Source organism: Argiope bruennichi, chromosome 10 (assembly GCF_947563725.1).
Source record: "Argiope bruennichi chromosome 10, qqArgBrue1.1, whole genome shotgun sequence".
NCBI lineage: Eukaryota > Metazoa > Arthropoda > Arachnida > Araneae > Araneidae > Argiope > Argiope bruennichi.
Window position 1 is genome coordinate 60,410,074 of NC_079160.1, and position 21,326 is coordinate 60,431,399.

The 21,326-nt window shown below is 26.1% G+C and overlaps 1 protein-coding gene across 2 annotated transcripts in view; it reads left to right on the forward strand.

Moving 5' to 3' along the window:
• Positions 1–8,179: 8,179 nt before the first annotated feature.
• The window catches only part of LOC129988274 (serine/threonine-protein kinase D3-like), a 43,915-nt gene continuing 30,768 nt past the window's right edge, over positions 8,180–21,326 (forward strand). For both annotated transcript variants that reach the window (XM_056096462.1, XM_056096463.1), the window contains exons 1-7: positions 8,180–8,537; positions 14,589–14,740; positions 15,330–15,468; positions 16,080–16,211; positions 18,676–18,833; positions 20,100–20,295; positions 21,220–21,297. In XM_056096462.1, the coding sequence (XP_055952437.1) occupies positions 14,597–14,740; positions 15,330–15,468; positions 16,080–16,211; positions 18,676–18,833; positions 20,100–20,295; positions 21,220–21,297 (847 nt within the window). In that variant the 5' untranslated portion in view covers positions 8,180–8,537; positions 14,589–14,596. The remainder of the gene's footprint in view (positions 8,538–14,588; positions 14,741–15,329; positions 15,469–16,079; positions 16,212–18,675; positions 18,834–20,099; positions 20,296–21,219; positions 21,298–21,326) is intronic.

Sequence of the window (21,326 nt, forward strand, 5' to 3'; positions counted from 1 at the left end):
ATGTCCAAAACAATATTTTATCGTTTTTTTTTTTTTTTTTTTTTTTTTCTAAAAACTTTTTGTTGAGAGTTTTTTAAAAGAAAAAAATATATATGATTTAACATTGAAAAAAAAGAATAGTATAACATTGAATGACATAAAAATGCTTCATGTTGATGACGTTTGATATGTTTTGGAGCTTGGATGTTCTTGTTTCTCATAATTTGATCTAAACATAATTGGTTCTCCCTCAAAAAGTTCTTTTAAAAGATAATTTGGGTGGAATTAGATTTAAACTAGGACAATAAAAATAATTTTTCCTGAGTAACAAATATCATGTCAATAGAACAATTTAAATTGGCAAGTTGAATTTGCTACTGAGTGTTTTAGTGACTGTTGACATATATATTTCCTATAATTACCTACCTACCTATATATATATATATATATATATATTTCCTAGGTTGTTGCAATAAAAGTACCAAATAATTGCTCTTCTGTTAGCAAAGCAAAATAATTTTTCCCCTTCCTCCTTTGGATTTAAAAAGTTCTTGTTACTCATTTCAAATTCCATGGAGATGATATGCATGGTTTAATTTCATTTGTTCAGTTCATCAAAGACACTGTATTTCCAATCTATTTCATTAAGCTTTTTTTTTTAACTAAAAGATTTTTTTATAGTAATTTGGAATAATAGGATAAATGCAATGTATTATTATAATGGATTATTTGATAGGAAGTTTTGTTGCTTGTTTCCCATGAAAGCATTTAATTTTTTAATATACTGCCTTTTTTATTGTTATTTCTAGAAATTCACAATATTTGACATAAAGATTTTATTTTTCTTAATTTTTGACTAGTAGCTGAATATGGATAGAAATTTGAAGATATGAGTGACTGTTGTTTTATAAATTAGTAGTATCTTTGGAAATCAACTGAGAGTTACTTCAGGTGACTCTTGTGCATAACTTAATGTTAAAAAAATTTTCAAGAAAATATTTTTAAACAATTTTTTTAATACTAAATATAAAAATCAGTTTGTTTTAATAGGCGTAGACCTGCTCTTTTTATTATGTATATGAATTATCCGAAAAGAATCAAGTTCCATGATATCAAATTAAAAATATAGTTGTCTAGATATGATTTTGACCATGATTTCTTCAGAAAATGTACAGAGGGACTGTAAAGTATGACTATATTTTCAAAAATTAATTACTAATAATCAAACAAAGATATTCACTTATGATTTATTTTTTTTGTGTAAAAAAATATGTGGGTGCTTTTTTTTTCTTTTGAGTATTTTATTGCATGATTTCAATGTACTCACTATCAGTTACAGTCAACACATCAAGTCTATAAGAAATATCTAGCCATGTTCTATGAAGCATTGCAGGATCAACTCTCTGAATTAATTTGATTTTTCAGTTCATCTCAGTTATGAATTGGAGATTGGGAAACAATATTTTTTAAGAAGTCCAAAGGAGTGAGGTGGCTATATTGCTGGTCCTCCTTTTCCAATCCATCACCCAGAGAACTTTTCATCTAAAACTTCATGCACTTCAAAACTCTAGTGTGATGGTACTCCATCTTGCTAGAAATTGATATTAGGTTGTAAATTCTCCATACTTGAGAAAATGTGAAAATTTCAACATATGAAAGTGATTGTTGAAATAAACAGTTACTTCAGAAAAGAAAAAAAGACCCAATAATTCGATCATGCAATAAACCATACCGCATGTTTACCTTTAGTGTTGTTTAGCAATAATTGTTACATGAAACATTGCTTCAAACATCTCAAAACATTACACGTTAGAGAAAATTTTCATCATCCTGTATTTTTTGTAACTATTCTTCTGCAAATGTTCAACATTGAGGCTTATCATTTGACTTTAATTCATGCAATGATTGAAGTTTATATGCATAATACTGTAACCTTTTATGCATTACATCATGCACAATTGATCTCTGTATTTCTAATAATTGTGGGGCCACTGAATGACTTGATTTATGAGAACTACAACTAAAGCACTCTTCAGTTCATTTACTGTCATTGCATTATCCATTCGGCTAGGCAGCCAGATTTTAGATTTGACAATACACAACCTATTTTCATAAATCATCCATGAGGTCGAAGGATCTTGAAGATATTCATTGATTGTAGGTAATCTGAAATTTATATTATATCTGTGATGCAGATTTTAATTTGATAACCATGCAATAACTTATGCTGTTTCTTGTGGTGAAGCCATTTTGAAACGAGAATGTTGCAAGACGTTGATGTAGCAGCATTCTAGTTTACATTTCATACATTAAAGAAGAAAAAAAACTGCAAAAGAATTTTTTTTAAATTCATTTTTTAAAGTGTAGCCATACTTTTTGAACACCCTTTATTTTTAAACATCAAATTGTGATAGACATTAGATCCTCTTTATTTGAAAAGCTTTACACTTACTCTTTTTATTTTATAGATGAATCTTAAGATTCTCATAATAGAGTCATTAAATTGATAAGATAACCTGTCTTGTAATTTAAATATGAATTTTCATGGTAATATAACCTTAATTTTTTTTCATTCCTCATGCAAATTATACAAATATTATTGAGCATCTTTTTCCATTAGCTTTGGGGAATGGAAGAAAATCACATATTTAATGCAACAATGAAAACAATTTCTATTCGAAATGAAATCTGTTGTTAAAACTTTATTTTTAAAAAATTGGCAAAATTCAGGAAAAATTTATATAACAATTGCATTAATGTCTTAAAAAAATATGATTCTCTAAAAAATATTTTAAAAATCAATGTTGTGTGACAATATTTTTGTCCGATATTGCAGACAAGCATCGAAGTTTTACTTTATTTGTAATTTATTAAAATTTCAAAAAATACTTCCATCCTTCCAAAGTATATTAATAATATTAATATAAATTTGATAGCTGTAATTCCAGTAGTCTGTCTTGTAGAATGCCAATACAAAGACATACTCTTCATAGTGCTTTGGTTACCATCTCTATAATAATTCTCTTTTATTATTAGTAGAGATGCATGGAAGTTATATGATTCTGAAGAATTGATCAAAAGAAACTAATGAATATTTACACTTTGTATAATACAAAACCTCTTTGTTGGTAAAATATAAACTATTTTTAATGTGCACTTTTGATGTTTCTCTTTTAAATTATATTCAGAGCAAGTTTAGATGCTTTGATAATCTCCAGCATGACTAGTTTACTGTTATATCTCAACTACTTAGGTTAATTATCTGGCAGCATGCAGTTAAAGACTAAAAATTAATATTAGAACTAAAATGAAATTTTTCTCCATTTTATTATTGATCAGTCTTTTGGCTTCTCTCTCTTTTCTTTTGTTTCTAATAATTATATTAGTTCAACATTAGTCCATTCATGGTGAAGATATAAAATATTATTTTGATAACAATATATATTTTTTGTTTTTGTGTGAATATTAGGACTGTCTATTTCCTATGTATGTTATGGTTAATTATTATTATCACTTTGTATTTTTATTATTAATATTGTTACTAATCATCTACCTAAAAGTTTGGTTAGTATTAATAATTATTGTTTATTATTAATATAAATGTGCTTATTATCAAAAATAAGTAATTAATTACACAGGCCTGAACATATACTCACTTAATCAATTTTTTTTTTCATCTATTAATAACCCTTTTGTATTTATCAGTGTAGTTCTGCATTTTTTTATATTATTTCTATATCCTTGGGATGATAGCATACAGAAAATAATAAATAACTTTTCAACTGTGAAATCATCATGCATGCACACATATGATACTTCTGTAGTTCTATATTTTGTTCCACTCTGATTCCAAGATATTAAGGGGACAATGATAAGAAGTGTAGGACCCAACTGAAAACTATTTTAATTAACTTTAAAAAAAAGAAAAAGGAATCTAAGAATTTTGAATTATGAAAGAACAAGCAAAATTATTCTTCCCTGACTTTTTTATAAATTGAAACAATATAACATGCTCAGTGTTTCATAATACCAAGAAAAAAAGAAAGAAAGATGCATTTTGAAAGATTTTTTCCATGCAAACTTGATTGTGATCTACAAATTCAGTAACAAGACCTTATACAAAATTTCATCTATCTAAATGATTCAATTTTTGAATATGGATTGATAAATCATGTTCATCATCAATAATTATTCACAGATTGAAAAATTATGGACATCATTACTGATTTGTTCAAAAATTGTATATCATTAATAATGTATCATTGACAATTTTTCCAAAATTTGGTACAGATCAACAGGTTTGACAATAAAAACATAAATTATGTCTAGTTTATTCTTCTTGTGTCTAGTTTATTGCATTGTTGACTCCTTGCATTCACATGAATAGGCAGACAAATTCCTTTTATTAAACCTTAACCTCAAGGATGTCTTAAATGTGAAGATTTATTGAAATACACACTATATGCTCATGTGAACTTACCAAAGAATGCATAGTATTCAGGTGGTCTAATCAAGTAAAAACCAAATCTGTGTAAGAACTTCATTGTGCAAAATTAAAATATATCATTCAGAGTTATTTTACCAGATTACCTATTCATTTCATATCCTTTCACATGCTATCAACTTGAAATATCTTTAATTAAATTAATTTTAGTGTTTGAGACAAATGATGCCCTTTTATTCTTCTTCATATTTTGGAATTGATATTTTTGTACTTAAAAATGATAATGATATTTTATTCATAAACACAAATAGCTCACCAACTCTCTTATTTTGTAACTGTACATATTTCATAATGTTTTATGAATCTGAGTAACTTCAAAATGTTTTCTCATATTTTATTAACATCATGCCATTTTTAAGGAATATTGCTACACATTTTGTTTGTATAAAAATTTGTCCATTATGATATAAATGTAATTTTTTTAAACCATTTTTTAGAAGGTTTGAGAAAAACCTTTTTTGTTTTTCTTCTTGTTACAAATAAAGTATAATTTTATTCTCAAAATGTTTCATTTTCCTGTATTATTATTAAATTTATGTTATTGATTGTGCTTATTAAAAATCATAATGCCATTGTAAATATTATCATTTTTGTGATATAAATTTATTAATTCAAATAAAAAATTTGTATTCTAAACTGATGAATTTGTTTTATAAATGAAGTGTTTGATATAAATAAAATATTTTTGCAGATTATTTAATAGTTCATTTAATGTGACATATATAAAATATTTCATAAATACACCATTAATACTGGGATACACTTTGGATGAGGGCAAAGCAATATTTTATATTTTTGGATGACGCTAAAAAGAATATGAAAGGAATACACAAACAAATTATCAGAAAAAAATTGAGAAATATTGTTTTGTAAGGTAATTTTGCCACCTTGATTATTATTTTTTATAAAAAGTAGGAAAATTAAAGATTTTTACATATAGCAAATACCATATATTTTTTAAATATTAACCAAAAGAGCACTTTAAAAAATTAACAAAATTTTATACTTACACATAAGTTGAAATAAATATAAAGAAATAACAAAAATAAATTTTTTGATTTCCAAACATATCGCATGAGGGCAAAATATTGCTAAAATGGTAAAAATTTTACGTTAAGTCGCTGTCAAATATGAGCTCCAGACATCAATGACAATAATTTCAAACGTGTTAACCTTATCTGAAACTTGCACATTTTTTAACATTCACATGCTATCTTTTATATGATCTGTTATATCTGTGCTAGTTTTATTTCCTGTGAGATTAAAAAAAAATAATGAGAAATATTGTTTCTTTTTCCAAATAAAATAAATAATAGAGAAAAATTTCACCATTATATATTTCCTTTTGGCGAAGATGCACAAAACATGATTTAAAAAATAAAATAACTTATCACAACAAAATGAATAACTTGATTTGTTTAAACTGATATTTTCTTAAATTTCATAAATATAAAGTACAGAAATAAAAAGTACTATATTTAGTAATATATTGCTTGCACTCAACTAATGGAACAGTGCCTGTGTTTTTGTGAGATGAATTAATCCACATATAAACTGACTCCATAATTTATATTTGAAAAAGTTATATGAAATTTTGGCTTATATATGGAAATATATAGTAATATTCTTATATTGAAAATAGATATTTTCTCTGGCTTTAAAAATCATAAGAAATATTTTATTTTTAATAAATATGAAGTAAAAGATGTATAGATATTGTTTGCGCTTGTAATCTACTACTAATAAATTCTTAATATAAAACTCTGAAGTCATCAATTCAAAATTTTTCATTTTTTGCAAATTGAAGGGATATTATTGAGATAATAGAACAGTACCTATTTTATTATATCTTCTACATATTACTAAATTCTTCAATGTATTAAGTTCAATAACAGTAATAAGTTTATAAGAAATAACTAATATTGAAAAGAAATTTTGTTTGCACGATATTTTATAAAAAATTTAATGAGATAAAGTATAACAAAACAGGTCATTTTAACAGTCCTGTTTTTCAAAACTATTATCAGCCTTACCATATATTTTAATCTCTATTTTATATGAAGTTAACTAAAAAAACTAAAGCCCAGTAACATGGTGGTAGCACTTCGTGTTCCTAACATACAGGCTCGGTTCTTGGGCTGGGCAAAGTTGACTCAGCCTTTCATCCCTTCAGTAGTTTGATAAACTGAGGACCAAGTATGCTTGGGAACTAAACTCTGGAAGTTACGTGTTAGGTTAACCGGGACATATGCCTCGCATCCTAGGGCTCTTGGTCAAGAAAGCAGATATGGGCACTGTAGGCCTTGAACTACATGGGCTGTTGTGCCACTGAGTTTAGTTTAGTTAGAAATATTTATATTAATTTTTTACGTATATATAATAATAATTTCCTCTACATTTTCCTTTGTTTTTTCAATTAAATATTTTTAAAGATTCAAGAAATAATTCTTTCTTTTTTCCACGTCTAATATTTTATTAGCAATAAATTTAGAAGTGTTCATGAATTTGAAAAAAAAAAAAAAAAATGAAGCTTCTCAAAATTTATACATTTTGTTTATTCATAATTAATTCAGAAGATATATATTACTTATTGGGAGAAAATGTCAACAATAATTCAGGAAAATTCAATTTTGCACATCATAAATGCATATGATGCAAAAATTATCATTACTTGTTGAATAACAGAAGGTTAGTATATCTGCCTTTATAAGAAATAACTAATCCATTTTTAACTATTTTTAAATAGCCCTTACTTCAGCTATTTTTAACATTATACGCCAATTATTTTATTTTAAGAAGGTAATCTAGGTGAATCAAAATTAACTATAACATAACGTTCACTTAAAATGCTTTTTTTTTTGTTACATCCTTTTAAAGAAAATATTATTACTGTAGTTGATACTTTTTTCCCTTGGTTGCGATTAAGGAAGTAGAACTTATTTTAATATTAATTTTTAAAAATAAGTATTTATTTGAATTGTTAGCTTTATGAGGTACGCACTCAATGCAGTTTTAAATTGGAATTATGTACCGAAACGGAAATACTTTGTTTTCAACAGAAAAACTACGAGTAAAACGAAGCGCAGTTTTAACTTCTCTGACTGAAAGTGGTAGTTCATTTTTAGAAGACTGAACAATCTTATAAATGATAATTATATAAATTAATATATTTTCGGTTGTAATGAATCATCTTGAAATATTTTTAACGCGACTTTTTCCATATACAAATGTGACAATAACATTTTGAATTCATTGTTTATTCAGTATTATATTGATTAATATTCATTATTTTCTGCTGTATTGTTTACTTGGGTGGCTGAAAATAATCAGTGTGGAGGCTATTAAACAAATAAATTATATTGCAGCATTCATTAATTTATTAGGTTTCCAAACTAAAATTTACAAAATTGAAATATTCATTCAGAAGCCATTTTATTGAAGCCTTGGAACAAATCAGTGAATTGTTTGCGTCAATAAAGCATTCATTCGCGAATTGCTAATTAGGCTTGCATTCACAGGTTGTAATGTAGCAATTCTCCGTTTTTAACATATATTGTACAAATACGCATGCTCAGAAGATCCTGCACTTGCGCGGTTTTGCAATAGCTTCCAATGGTAAAACGAAAGCTCTTTAAATGCCATTAAGAAAGGAAATCATCACTTCCGTAACGTCACCACCGACTAATACTGACGTCTGCAGAGATCGAGATTCACAATATTGACGTTAAACCTCTGCCTCCTCTATACAAAGAGGTACAGTTTTAAATGTCAAAATGGCATGGATATATGAAGATTTAATTTAATTGAGATGAAGAAAAATAATTAAAGCTTTGTGGCTAAGTATTTTACAAGTATATATGATTTTTACCTCATTAAAGTAGCCTTAAAAATATCGCCAATTTGTTAATTTTCAGTTTTTATGTCAAAATGAGTCCATCTCTTTTAATTCAAGATTTACTAATATCTTGAGATTTTTGCTCAATTTTACGATAGCTTATAGACAGATAAAGAGTTTGAGTGTATGCAAACGCATGATTTCTCTCATCAAATCATAGTAAGTACTTACTTTAATGCAAATGCGGCTTTTAATGCGCTGTGTTCATTTTATTTGTTATCACTCTTTTTTTTTTTTTTTTTTTTTTGTATTTGTCTGTGTAGGTGATTGTCATGGTGTTTTTTTTTAATGCTCATGTAACTATAATTTTATTTTAAAAAACATTCCTTGTTTTGACAAAACTAATAAATTGTACAGACTTTTTAATATTTTGTAAATTGTTAGAGTTTGTTTTGTAAATATTCATTTGCGAAAATTTAGGTGCATTTTTCATACCTACACTTTTACTGCTTTGAAATTTATCGAACACAAAATTTAAGTAATAATTAAATTTTATGATTTCAGTCTTGGGTGTTGATTGAAATGGGATAAAAGTGAATTTTTTTAGATCCTACTATTTTTTTTGTGTGTGTGTGTGTACTGTATCTTTACTAATTTTTGCGAGACCGTAAATATTTATTGTATGTGAATCAATAAATTATAATTACAGTCTGAGTTTAAATAGAAAAAAAAAAGTGTGTTTTATAAAAGACTTGAATATGGCTTGAGAATGATTTTGCATTTAAATTAAATGCAAAAAAAATTGGTTTATTACTTTTTAAAATAATTTTTTATCTCGAGGAAATGAAATAATTACAAAATCAAAGTGAATAAAATCAAAATAATGTAATGAATGGCAAATAACTTTTTTATTATTTTTGTGTTTCTGTTTGTTATCATTAAACTGAAACATCTTTAAATGTTGCTGTTTCCTTACATCCTTTTATTTTCTGCATGAATTTTAATGGCAAGGGATAATCATGATAATAAGAGATATATGTTGTAAAGATTTTCTTGAATTACTATAAAGATAAAAAAATATCTATTTATATAATTTAACTTTTCTTGTGCATTTTTATTTGCATTTAAAAACTTGCACTGAAAGATCAATCACTTGTTGAATTAATTTAACTTGTAAAAGAGCTAGGATTAAATCAGTTTTCCTTTTGTCTTTTTTTTTCCATTTGAATATCTTCTGCTAAATCATCTATTGATTGATTAATTTTTTTTATTTATTTAAGATAATGAATGTTTAATAGATAGGTGAGAAATAATGGAGAAAGTGTAACTTGTCAATAATATTGTATTCTTAACAGCTACAATAAAGTTAACTATAAAAGTGAAATAGCATGGTGAATCATTTTTAAATAATGCATAATATATCATATAATTTAAAATTATTGATATATTTAAACAGTATTCTATATATTGATAAAGTCATTGAGTATTGTGAAAAGTTAATTGAAGACGGTATAAGGATTGATAAACAAAAATTTAATAACTTCGGTTAGAGTATTTTATTTTGCAAAGATACCACAGATATTGACCAATAGTTTGTAATTTTTGTTCGTTATAGAATTTTCCCAATGTTTTGTTTATACTAGTTAATGTTAATTTTTAGCAGTTAGATGATACACACTGTGACAAAAGTCATGGAATAGCAATTTGTAAATATGCAGCAGTAATATTGTAGACAAAATGTATAAATGGGTAGTGCATCAGCAGTGCTTTTATTTGTATGGAAGTAATTCATATGAAAAGATTTCTGACATGATTATAGCCACATGATGGGAATTGACAGACTTTGAACATGGATAGGTAGTTGGTACTGATGCATGGGAAATTCCATTTCAGAAATTGGTAGGGAATTCAAAATTATGAGATCCACAGTGTTAAGAATGTACTGAGAATATCTAATTTTGGACATAACTTCCCACCATGGACAATGCAGTGGTTGGCCGCTTGTTCTTAATGGCCAAGACCAATATCATATGTGTAGAATTATTAGTGTTAACAAATAAGTAATACTGGAGTATAACCACAAAAATCAATATAAGATGTATACCGGGCATGTCCGTGTGCTGAAATTTGGCTTTAATAATGTATGGCAGCAGAAGACTAACTCAAATGTCTTTACTAAAAGCACAGCATTATCTGCAGCACTGCTCCTGAGCTCGTGACTATTTCAGTGGTTCCTAGATGACTGGGAAACTTCAACTTGATCAGATTAATCATGATTTTAATGGATAAGAGCTCATGGTAAGGTTTGAGTGTTACAGAGACTCCAACAAGGTCATGGACCTAAGTTGTCAACAAGACACTGTGCAAACTGATGGTGGTTCCATAATATTCTTGGCTGTTTTTGCATGGAATAGACTGTGTCCTCTGTTCTAACTGAACTATTCATTGACTGAAAATGGTTATGTTCAGCTATTTGGAAACCATTTGCAGCCATTCATGTACTCAAACAATGATGGAATTTTTATGGATGACAGTACGCCATGTCACTGAAGCTGAACTGTTCACAATTGGCTTGAATAACATTCTGGACAATTCCATCAATATTGCAACCTAGATTACATAGCATTAATCCCATCAAACATTTATGGGGCACAATCAAGAGGTCAGTTTCTGCACAAAATCTTGCCTGGCATCACTTTCACGATTATGGACGTCTATAAAGGCAAAAGGGCTCAATATTTTGCAGAGAACTTCCAAGGACTTGTTGAGTCCGTGCCATGTCGAGTTACTGCACTTTACCAAACAAAAGGAGGTCAGATGCATTATTAGGAGATATTCCATGACTTTTGTCACCTAAGTTTATATTTATTGTTTTTATACTGTGTATTTTTTAACATTATCTTCATTTCACATCTCCCCTCCCCCCCCCCCCAGACACACTGAACCTTCTACTAATATTTAAAAAAATATGTTTATGTATCTCTTTTTTATTGGTTCTCTACAGGCTAAACTATTTGATATAGAAATATTAAATCTGACTTAAATAAACTTCCAAGGATAAGCAATTCTATGTACTTCAAAGCATTTTTTTTTTCAACTTTATCTAGGATTTTAATTAAAACTTAAGAAAGATTTTGGTACTTTTTCATAATAAATTCCAAAAATATTATTGTACAAAAATAATGTTACTCCATTTTAAAATCCAAAAGTTAGTATCAATTTAGTTAAATGATATCAATTTAATTGTCATATAAATTTTTCTAAGATTTTTGCAGGCTTTTTTTAATTGAATAATCTTTTACAAATATTTATTATTATAAGGAAGTTCAAACTGTTTTTCATTTTTACATAAATATTTAATTTCTTGTTTCCTTACTTTATTGGAAGCCATGGGTAAAATATTCTGCTAATTATATGTGGATTTACATTATGAATAAGAGGATGCAATTAAATTACTACAAAAGATAATATGCAATTAGAAAACAAGTTATCCAAGCAGCTATGTTTCTATTAGCACTGTAATATCATAGGGCTTGACTACATTAGGAAAGTTATGTACATAGAAATTAGAAAAAGTGTAATACTATTGCAATAGCATCACTTTATTGCCTATCACAATTTGATGCTTAAAAATACTTAGAAGATCATAAATATCAAGTTATATGCATAAGAGATTGATTGGAATTGAACACAGTTAATATTCCATCGTAACTGGCTAACCTTCAAAGGTAGTTAATTTGTATTAAACTAAGATTTATTTTTCATTGCTAAAAATCGGTGCATCTGAAATTTAAGAATTTATATTTTTATTGTATTATAAAGTTTTCCTTCCTTCATCTAATTTTCAAGATATGATTTAATATATTTTTCAGAGTCTTCTAATTTTACATTTGTTTTAAGTAAAAAGTCAGTTAAATCTATCTCGTGTTAATTCATGGCAGTATTTAAGGTCCCAGAAATGATTTTAGTTGAATAAGACAAGTATATATAAATTTTAATAAGAAGAAGATTTATGTGAAACATTGTATTATTAAGAAAATTTTGCTTTAAAATTATTTTTTAGTTTATGTCTCTTGTATCTATATACTTCATATCTAAGAAATTAGAAAAATTTAATCTTATACAAATTATGTTGTAACTTAATTCCAGCTTTATAACTAGCTAAATGTATGAATCGACAATTTGATGAAGAGGAAGTGGCAGACTTAGCTCCAACATATGATGTTAATATCTTCTTAAAAGACTTTCAAATAAAATTGAACCACATTTTTGTTTCTCTAATCAGGAGAAAAAAAAATCTAAATATAGCCTGATACAATGAGCAACTTCTTACTAATGTGCATATCAACCAGTTTCTGAATAATGAGGGTACAACCTTAAGATAGACCTCAAAACTTGGACTTCTCCAGCCATGTCAATATTTAACCATTCAGTTTCTGCTGGGAAAAACAAATTTAGGACCCATGATTAGTTTTAAAGGAATTATCTAATAATTCTAAATGTTTTATAAACCATCCATTTCCTACAATTTAAGCTGACATCTTTCATTCAAAACGCTTGTTTGATGTGGAAATATTAATGTTTGATATATTGGACTTGAAGTATACATTTCTTCTGTAACAGAACGAGATTTTTATTTGAGAATTTAAAAAGGAATTGTTTAATTAATTGCTTTTGTATTAACATGTTATTATTTTTAAAAGCACATTTAAAAAAAAATATTTACTTTTATTTAAGAGTACTTTAAACGTCCAAAATATTTATATAATGGTTTTGTTATATAATTTTAGTTTTAATTTTCTAAATTAAATTTGTTCCATAAATATTGAAAATAAAAATATTTCTTGCTTTATACTATTATTTTAAAACTTATTCCATGGTTTTAGAATATATTTTAAATCTTCTTGTTAACTTCAATCTCTCAATTTTAATAAATGAAAGAAGGGAAAAAAAAAGATTAACCTTTAAATGAAAAGGAGAGAAAAAAAGTTTTGAAAAATGTGTTCATTCTTGCATAGACTTTTGCTTGGTTGATGCTTTTTTTTTTCTTTTGATTTATCACCCATGTGATTCAATAGCTGTAGGAAGTTATCCTATGAACAAGTTCTGTGCTCATTCAAGCAGTGAATGGCCATTACTGTACCTGATATTTCTTGGTACTAATCTGGGATAAATAATTTCTGGTTGCAAGGCATCAAATTGAGTCATTTTTCTTTCGGAAGCTTCAGACCATGACACATATCTTTCTGTAGGTCACATCTCCCACCTCTTGTAGGACTCTCTTGAACTTATTTCCCTTTCTTTTACATGTGATAGGACTTCCTGGAAATTATTGTTCCCTGCATCTCATCGATAATTGTAAAATTTTGTGTAATTGTTTTAAATTTTAATATCTGTTAGTTTTTTTGTTTTTTGAATATTTGATATCATAATGGAAATATTTAATAAATTTCACAGCTTTTTATTTTGGTAAGGTTTTAATTTTTACTTTGAAAATGGTTGAATATTTTATGAGCAGTTAAAAATATAATTTTAAAATTGTATTGATTTTTTTTAATTAATAGAATTTTACTCTTGTGAGATATCAAGATATCCAAGGAGTAAGATTAAATAGCTGTACTTGTATTTAACTTAATATGAAATTTTACATTTTTAGGGTTTATTGATTTGTTTGCACTTTGCTTATTAGAATCATTTTGATGTATTAACATTTATTTTTGATTTGCCATCAGGAAAAAAAAAAAAATATTTTTTTTAATATGACTTTTGTTTTCTTGTTATTTTAATATATAGTAAAACTTGGACTGTTTATCTAATTTTTCTTGGAAATTGTAATTTGAATTGTGTATAAAATTCCCATGAAATTGATTTTTTAGATTCTGTTTAGATTAATTACCATTCTTAAAGGTCAATTACCATTCTTAAAGGTCAATTACCATTCTTAAAGGTCAATTACCATTCTTAATTACCATGTCAGTTTATTTCATTTTTAACTTCTATTTTAATTCTAAAATTAGTGTTTTTTTCTCGATAGTTTGCATGAATTATAGATGTTGTGTAGTTCTTTGTTGGAGAACACTTTCAAATCCTTCTGATAATATGTGTAAAATCCTAAATTGTGTTGAAGATTGGAATTTTTAGACTTTTGAATATTGAAATTTAAATTCCTATCTGCAATACACAGATAACACATTTATAATTTTATTTTATTTGTAGGGGATTGATTTTTATTATATTAAATATATATTCAGTATTATTGTTCATCAACAGGCTCAAATATGGAGCCTCCAATTCTGAATCTGCCAGATGAGGTAACTTTTATGATGCAAGCTGGCTTAGCCAGAGATTCCATCACTGTTGATGTTGGTGACCTGAATTTGAAAAGTCTTAAAGATCTTGCATGTAATTTTGTTGATAAAAAGGTAATTTATTTTTTAAATAAATCCTGTTGTTCATCATTATTGTTCTAAGTAAAAAAGAAATAAAAATTATCTACATGTAGCATATTTGTTATCATTAATGAGAAATTCCCAAATAATAAAATGTCATTTAGTATAAATCAGTAGAATATCTTCCAATTTTGTATTTTTTTAAGGATAATTTATTTTAAAGAAGTCTTAGTTACATTAACTTGATGATTTTCTTTTTTTCAAAACTGCTAAAATAGAAATTTTATTGCCAACTTTAGTTTTGTTATTTTTATTATTTTCATCATTTTTGTGTGTGTTTATGTGTGTATTTGCTGTTGCAATCGAGAAACTGACATTGCAATGAGTTGTAGGATTTTATGCAAAAATAGAATATAGTATAAATAAACATTTTACATTAAATATATTTCATTATAGAGTTTATATTATCAGTTTTATTGTTGTGTATTAACTATTAGATACTTTTCCAAGATTGGTATAAAACATTCTATTTTTAATTAATTTGCTGATTGCTCCTGATATCTTGTGAAATATTTATTATTGATTGTCATATTTTTGCTTCTATTTTCATTTCTTCTTCTAGTTTCCTGATCATAATTTAAATCGATTAACAGAAAGGTTGATTCTTTTTCGGCATGACTATAATACTACAAACATTTTACATCCTATCAATGTTGCATCTGAAGTTTCTGAAGGCACTTTAGTAGAAATTGTTGTTTCAGGTTTGTATAACAAAAATTTGTAAAGTATATAAGTATAAAAATTAAATGATGAGATTGAGAAAATGTTGATGAATTCAAATAACTGAAAAGTATTTTATTTTGAGTTTGAAAATTTTTATGCTGGTGATTTTTGTGATCAATTTATATTAATAAATTTTATTATGAAGTTTTTTTTAAGTATTGATTTTACTTGATAAAAATTTCATAAAATATTTCCAAACATTTTTTTTTTTTTGGAATTTTTAAAATTTATTATATTAAACATAAATATGAAACTAATACTTGATTGTTGTTTTTTGTAATGCTAATATTAGTAAATGCTTACAGAATTTAATATTTTGTTTGTATAATTGTTTGTTAGAATTTCTCCCTTTCTTTTTAAGCTACATTTTAATCAATATTAAACATTTTGCATTATTTGAAAGGGAAATAATTGTTTATGAAATTGTATTTCAATTTTATATTGGATTCTTGTTTTGATGCTTTATTTTAACGAGTAAGAATTCATATAAAAGAAAGTAATAAATCTTAAAACATATAAATGTTCAGCTTTTATTTTTCTTTGTTAATAGTGATATTGGTTTGGGGCATTAAATATTGTCTTTTTTCAGGTAAAGATCCATCTGAAGATATTCAGATTATGCCACATGCTCTCACTGTTCATTCTTATAAAACTCCCACATTCTGCGATTTTTGTGGTGAAATGCTATTTGGGCTTGTTAGACAAGGCTTAAAATGTGAAGGTAATTGTTGCTTTCATTTATGAAAAATTTTTTTATTAAATATAAAAGTGCTATTCAATGCAAGAAAAAATTAGTTTCCAATTTTGTAAAATGATGAACGTTTATATACATATAATTGTTTGTATAATTTCATATTTTTTTTACTATGTAATTTTTGTATATTTCCAATTGTGTAACCTAACATAATTTTGTAACATGTATGAACATGCATCTAAATAATGATTGTTTGCATAATTTCATAATTTGTTTTTTTAATAAACATTATGTATAAAACAATCTTTTTTTTACTGTGTAAGTTTGGCATGTTGATTACTAGTAATTTATGCATTATTTTGCTGATATTGCAGCAGTTTTTTTTTATGTGTGTGCTTTTGTGTAAATGAGATATTATTTTAGAATAATTTGAAAAATGTTTTATTAGAATATATATGAAAAGATGTTCAAATCAGATGAGGATCAGTTTTATTTAAAAAGATTGGGCTGAATTCTGAACTCTGCATCTGTTTTTAGGAAATAAATTAAATCAAGCCTAATTAGATTATCTCAATATTTTATGCCTAAGAATATTTTTTATTGATTTGGAAATCTGAAGTTTTTGTTAAGCCAATGTTTTGAGTAGTTTTCAGTATGTTTAACAGAAGTATTTGATTTTAATTTTTGCTATTTTTTCCCATTTCTAAATTTGATTTGCTAGTATTAAAGAAACAAGGAATCTCAAAAAATATTAATATAAGTACATTAGTATATCAGGTAGATAGTAAAGAAGTACGGGTCAAAATATTCTTTGAATTAAACTGGTAATTAAATGGACATAAAAATTTGTGCATATTCTAAAAATTATTTTATTGTATAAATCAACTGAGCATCATTTAACCTCTCATTATCATTCAGATACTTATGTTTGCCATAAAAGTTTTTTACTTTTCATGATATCATTGAAATATATTTGGACATGATGTATTTAACATTTTCCAATTCCCCTTTTTATGTTAAAATATTTACTTGACAACATTTTTGAAATAAATACTTACTATAATTCAACCTTGGAAATGCAAAGTACATGAAGATTTAAATAATAACCAATATGAAAAGAACTGAAGTTAAAATAATCTATTGAGCAAGTTTTAAATTAATTATTGTAAACAAAAATAATTCATATAATTATTTAAATTTACAAATATACTTAATATTCTTTGGGCTGTGTTCCTTTAGAAATAAAACATACAACATTTTCATGATTTTTCGCAATTTAAAAGGAACAATATTAAATGAAATATAAAAACTTTTTTCTACTTGTATTTTGTAATCATTGCCCTTTTTTTTTTTTTTTTTTTTTTTTTCATCTTAGTTTAAAAAATATTCTATTGATCTCTGTATTTCATTATTATTTTTATTTGCACCTGTATATAAAAGAATATGATATTATAATATTTGCTTATTTCAAAGTGAAAAGGTCTTTTGAGTAGCATGGAATATTCTCAAAAATATTTACTTCTCCTGAGTTGTGAAGCATAAAAAAAAAATTATTAATTTTTATGTTGCATTATTTTTCTTGCATTTTGCAAAAAATTTTATATCTAGTGCAGTGTTGATTGCTTGCATGTTTTGTTATTGAATTATATTACCACCCAACTTTGTCATTACTCATCCTATAGCTCTAAATTATGCTTGTACACATGCTTATGCTTTTTTTAGCAAAATCAATTATGGTCAATACTTAATTATACTATATCTTCTGTTTTGATTTCTTGATTTATAAATATTAAATATCTAAGTAGTATTATATGTAATAAATAATTCATTTTATTTATATAATTTTTGAAACATCTCCTTTGTTCTTCTATTCAGTATAATTTTATTTTGTATAGTTTTAAAAAATCATTAGGTAATAACTCTCAGAAATTGTTTAAGAGAAAAGTTTTGTCTCAAGCATAGTTTGTAATTAATTTTTTCATAAATTCAATCACAGGTGTAAGACACTCTTTAACTGTTTTAACATATTATCTTATAGTAATCATGTGTATTACTTAAATAATATCTTACAAATAAAAAGCAAATTGAAAAAATATATTTATTATTGTTGGTGATATCAAAAAGATTTCATTGCTACAAAGCTACATATAATATGTAATTTTCGTAATTTGATTTAAAATTTAAATTTTTTGTTTTAATATTTATTGTTTTTAAATATCCTATTTGTCAATATACAAAATTGGCAACTAGATATGAATTTATTTTATACTTAACATATTACCTGCCATGTAAAGGCATTTTATATAGTTAACTAATGACTGATCATACACAAGGTCATTTTAAATGACTTTATTATGAAATTTTAAGAATGCTTTTAATAAATGAACAAATCCTTCATAAAATGGAGATGTTGATGTTAACCTATTTTTCCTTTTTGCATCATACATTGATATTTATTACCATGGAGATAATTCTTGTTCATCTTCTGTAGGCTGTGGATTAAATTTTCATAAACGCTGTGCCTACAAGATACCCAATAATTGTACCCACACACGACGAAGACGTTCAGCTACATCGCTTTACCCACGAAGTCCTACAGAATCATTAGGACATACTACGAGCAGTGCAGCTAGTTTTGATGACACAATGGTAAAAATAAAAACCAAATATGTTTTCAGCTCTATTTTATATTGAAATAGTTTTAAGTTATAACTTTTGTTATTATTATTTTTCAAAGAAAAAAAAATTAATAAAAACATTTTTTAGTGCATGAGATATGAAATTATTCTTGCATTTGCAATTGAAACTTTGTATATATATTTCTCAAAGCTTATTTTTTAAGATTGTATAATTTAAACGAATTGCTTGATTTCATTTTTAGCATGTTAAATAAATGAATAGAAAAATTTCTTTAAAAATATAATGTTAAAGAAAAGTTATTTACACATTACAATAAGGGGAAATTGGGTTTTCATTTTCCCAAATTTTCTGTGCTTCTTAAACTTTTGCTTTGGTGCTGAACATTTTGTTTACTACAGTTATTTATCTTTTAATATTTATTGCTTTTGACATGCTGCATAACATGAAAGTAGACATTATTTACCTGAAAACAAATTGTAATTATTTATTGATTTTTCTTACTATACATAAATTGCATTCAATATATTAAGATTTTTTTTGTCAAAATAAATATGATTCATACTACGTTGTTAAAAACTATGCTGTCCTTTTAAATAAACTGATTAAATTTTTTAAATTAGTTAAATTTATAATATTTCAAGTTTGGGTCTATGCAAATTTCTAAGAGTTCCACACAACTTCCTTGTAAACAAAGATTTTTTAAAAATATTTTTGAACATAATACAAAAAAGAAGGGAAGGAAAGTTTTTGTTTGGTTTCTTAATAATTGTCCTATATGATTTCTTTTGACCACATGGGTAACATCCATACATTAGACGACTTTTTACTAAACATGAGGCATATTTACAACCATTGATGCAATTTGATAGACATTTACATGTTTTATATGCGGCTATCTTAATCTTCTCAAGTTACTTTTTATGCCTTCATTTCATCAGATATGTCATTTTCAATATTTTAATTTCTTCTTTGTATGCGATAGTGAATAAACTGGATATACAAATAGAGAATGTTTAATTTGGTATTAAAATAAACTACCATATAGGTGTTGCCTGTATGACCAAGGGAAGTCACATGATGCAGTTAGATATTGACATAACTTTCAGCTTCTTATTGATTGTATTCGAATTTTTCTCTGTCAATGTTTCTTTACAAGGAAAGAGCAGCCATTTGTAGTTTTGTAATGTTTTGAATAATCTTATGTATACAAAATGCATTTTTGTTTTTTCGAACTATTGGTAAATATCAATCTTTTTAATTAAAATGTTATTTTAGTTAGGAGGATCATCCCCTAGTCGTGCTCGATCTCCTTCATTAAACATGGGTCGACCTGTCTGGGTTGAAAGAGAACTTGCTGGTCGTATCCGAGTCCCTCATACTTTTGTAGTTCATTCCTATACAAGACCCACTGTCTGTCAGCATTGTAAAAAGCTACTCAAAGGCCTCATCAGACAAGGACTGCAATGCAAAGGTGATTGGAATTGCTAATGCCTATATAGAGGGAGGGACTTCTACCATAATTTTATTTTTATTTGTATTATCACTGCCATGATAATTCCTTAAAAAACTCATGAGTTTTGAAATTATTTTTTTTTTAAATGAGTCAATGGCTCCCCAAAGTAAGCATTGGTCATTTATTGGCTGATATTCTATGAAGTGGCTATTGAAATGATCTGAAATCATTTAAATTAGTTATATACAATTCTTTATAACTTGGTAATATTTTTGCTGCAGAGCAATGCAATGTTAGTTTAAAGATGAGATTTTCTGTTTTGATTTTTTTTAAAATAAAAGTTATATAAATATACCTGTGTATAATTTTTATATAATTAATCATGATTTATGAGCTGGCTCTTAAAATTAATTTATTGAAGCAGAGTGAGAAGCAGCTTGAATAAATTGTACCCAGGGGAAAAAATATAATTTTTTGTGTGCCCCTTTTGTGTATTTTACTTTAAAAAGTGACATGAACAATTAATGTTTTGTCCAAATGGCACTCCTTTAAAATGGTGCCTGGTTCATTTATTATCCTTCTGTCTTCCACCCACCCCGTTTCCAATCACTAAGCCTCTGACTAAAAGTGATTATAATTTGGCTTCACTAATGTTTCTAATATTTTCTTGTTGGTATAACTTTAATTTTATTATTAAATGTTTTGTTGGGTTTTCTTCTTGTTTATATAGAAAATAGAATTCAACTTTAAATTGTATCTGCATTTAAAAAGTCTCTCAACTGTTAATGAAATAATAAAAATAAAAAATAAAAATGTTAATGAAATAACATATTCCATCAGTTACAGTTTTACCTACAGTCAATGTTCTTAAAAATTTCTACTTTTAATTAAATATTTATTAGAAAAAAGCTTTAATTGATTTTTCACTTTGAATTTTTTCAGATTGTAAATTCAATGTGCATAAAAAATGCATGGAAAAGGTACCAATGGACTGTGCGGGAGAAGCACCAAAGGAATGGGGTAAGGAAGTTTATCTTTAAATTACAGAT